This window comes from Penaeus monodon, chromosome 32 (genome assembly GCF_015228065.2).
Source record: "Penaeus monodon isolate SGIC_2016 chromosome 32, NSTDA_Pmon_1, whole genome shotgun sequence".
NCBI lineage: Eukaryota > Metazoa > Arthropoda > Malacostraca > Decapoda > Penaeidae > Penaeus > Penaeus monodon.
Window position 1 is genome coordinate 28,308,869 of NC_051417.1, and position 909 is coordinate 28,309,777.

The following is a 909-nucleotide window of genomic DNA, read 5'->3' on the forward strand; positions in this document are numbered from 1 at the left end:
CAATTTCACCATTAATGTTCTTTTATTTGTTTTGTTTTTCAGCGGAGAGCTCTTCTGACACCAACAGCAATTCAGGTAATGTTTCTCTGTATGAAAAATGGTTATAATGAAAGAGTATATTCATGTTAGCAAGAATGATTAAAAAGAGAGAGAGAAGCAGTTGAATAGGAGAAATTTTGGGTCTCCTGAATCCTTATTCAAAGTTGACAGGCAGTGGTTGCATAATTGGACCATGGTTTTATCATAATGCTTTTTATGCAATGGCTGCTCAGTAATTCTAGTACCAGCTTGTACAGATAGCATGCATTTGTATTCATTCATTCATTGATGTTGTTATATTTATCAGCTACTGAATGTTGTGCCATTTTTCTTCCAGCGTCAGAAGATCTGGAGACAACGGAAGAAAGAGAATCTCAGGAGTAGTGGCACTTCCTTGCCAGCTCTGAAAAAGGCGAAAGATATCGATAGTAGCTATATTTTATAAATGTCCTTTTCTGGTAGATGAAAGTATTCAGCAATATAGATTATATTTCAGCAGTTTCTATATCTTCACGTTTTGTGTATATACTACCATAAGCTCTTTGCCATCTTGTATCTATTTATGTTTGACTTCCCTTTTGTTGTAAAAGAAAATTTATATGAAAGGTCTATGCTCACACAAGGTCACATGTGAATAGATTGTTTTATTTTCATACAGAGCATAGGTCGGATGACAATAGTAAGATATGCTAAATCTGTTTTTTTTTCTTTGTTTAGACAGAGTTCTTTTGTCTATAAAGTACTTTTATATATATAAGTAAGTCTTTGGATACAATCAAGAAAAGTGTCATAGGTTCATGAATCAAGAAGAAACATTGTCAGTGGTCTCAGTAAATGTAAATAGAATACTGGTTTGTTAAAAAAAAAAAA

The 909-nt window shown here is 32.8% G+C and overlaps 1 protein-coding gene across 1 annotated transcript in view; it reads left to right on the top strand.

The window, feature by feature from the left end:
* LOC119593785 (endochitinase A1-like) overlaps window positions 1–674 on the top strand; it is a gene marked incomplete in the record, with an annotated part of 14,905 nt that extends 14,231 nt beyond the window's left edge. Inside the window, 2 exon segments of the mRNA XM_037942808.1 lie at window positions 43–75; window positions 377–674. Of these exon segments, the coding sequence (XP_037798736.1) occupies window positions 43–75; window positions 377–423 (80 nt within the window).
* Between the last annotated feature and the right edge of the window lie 235 nt (window positions 675–909).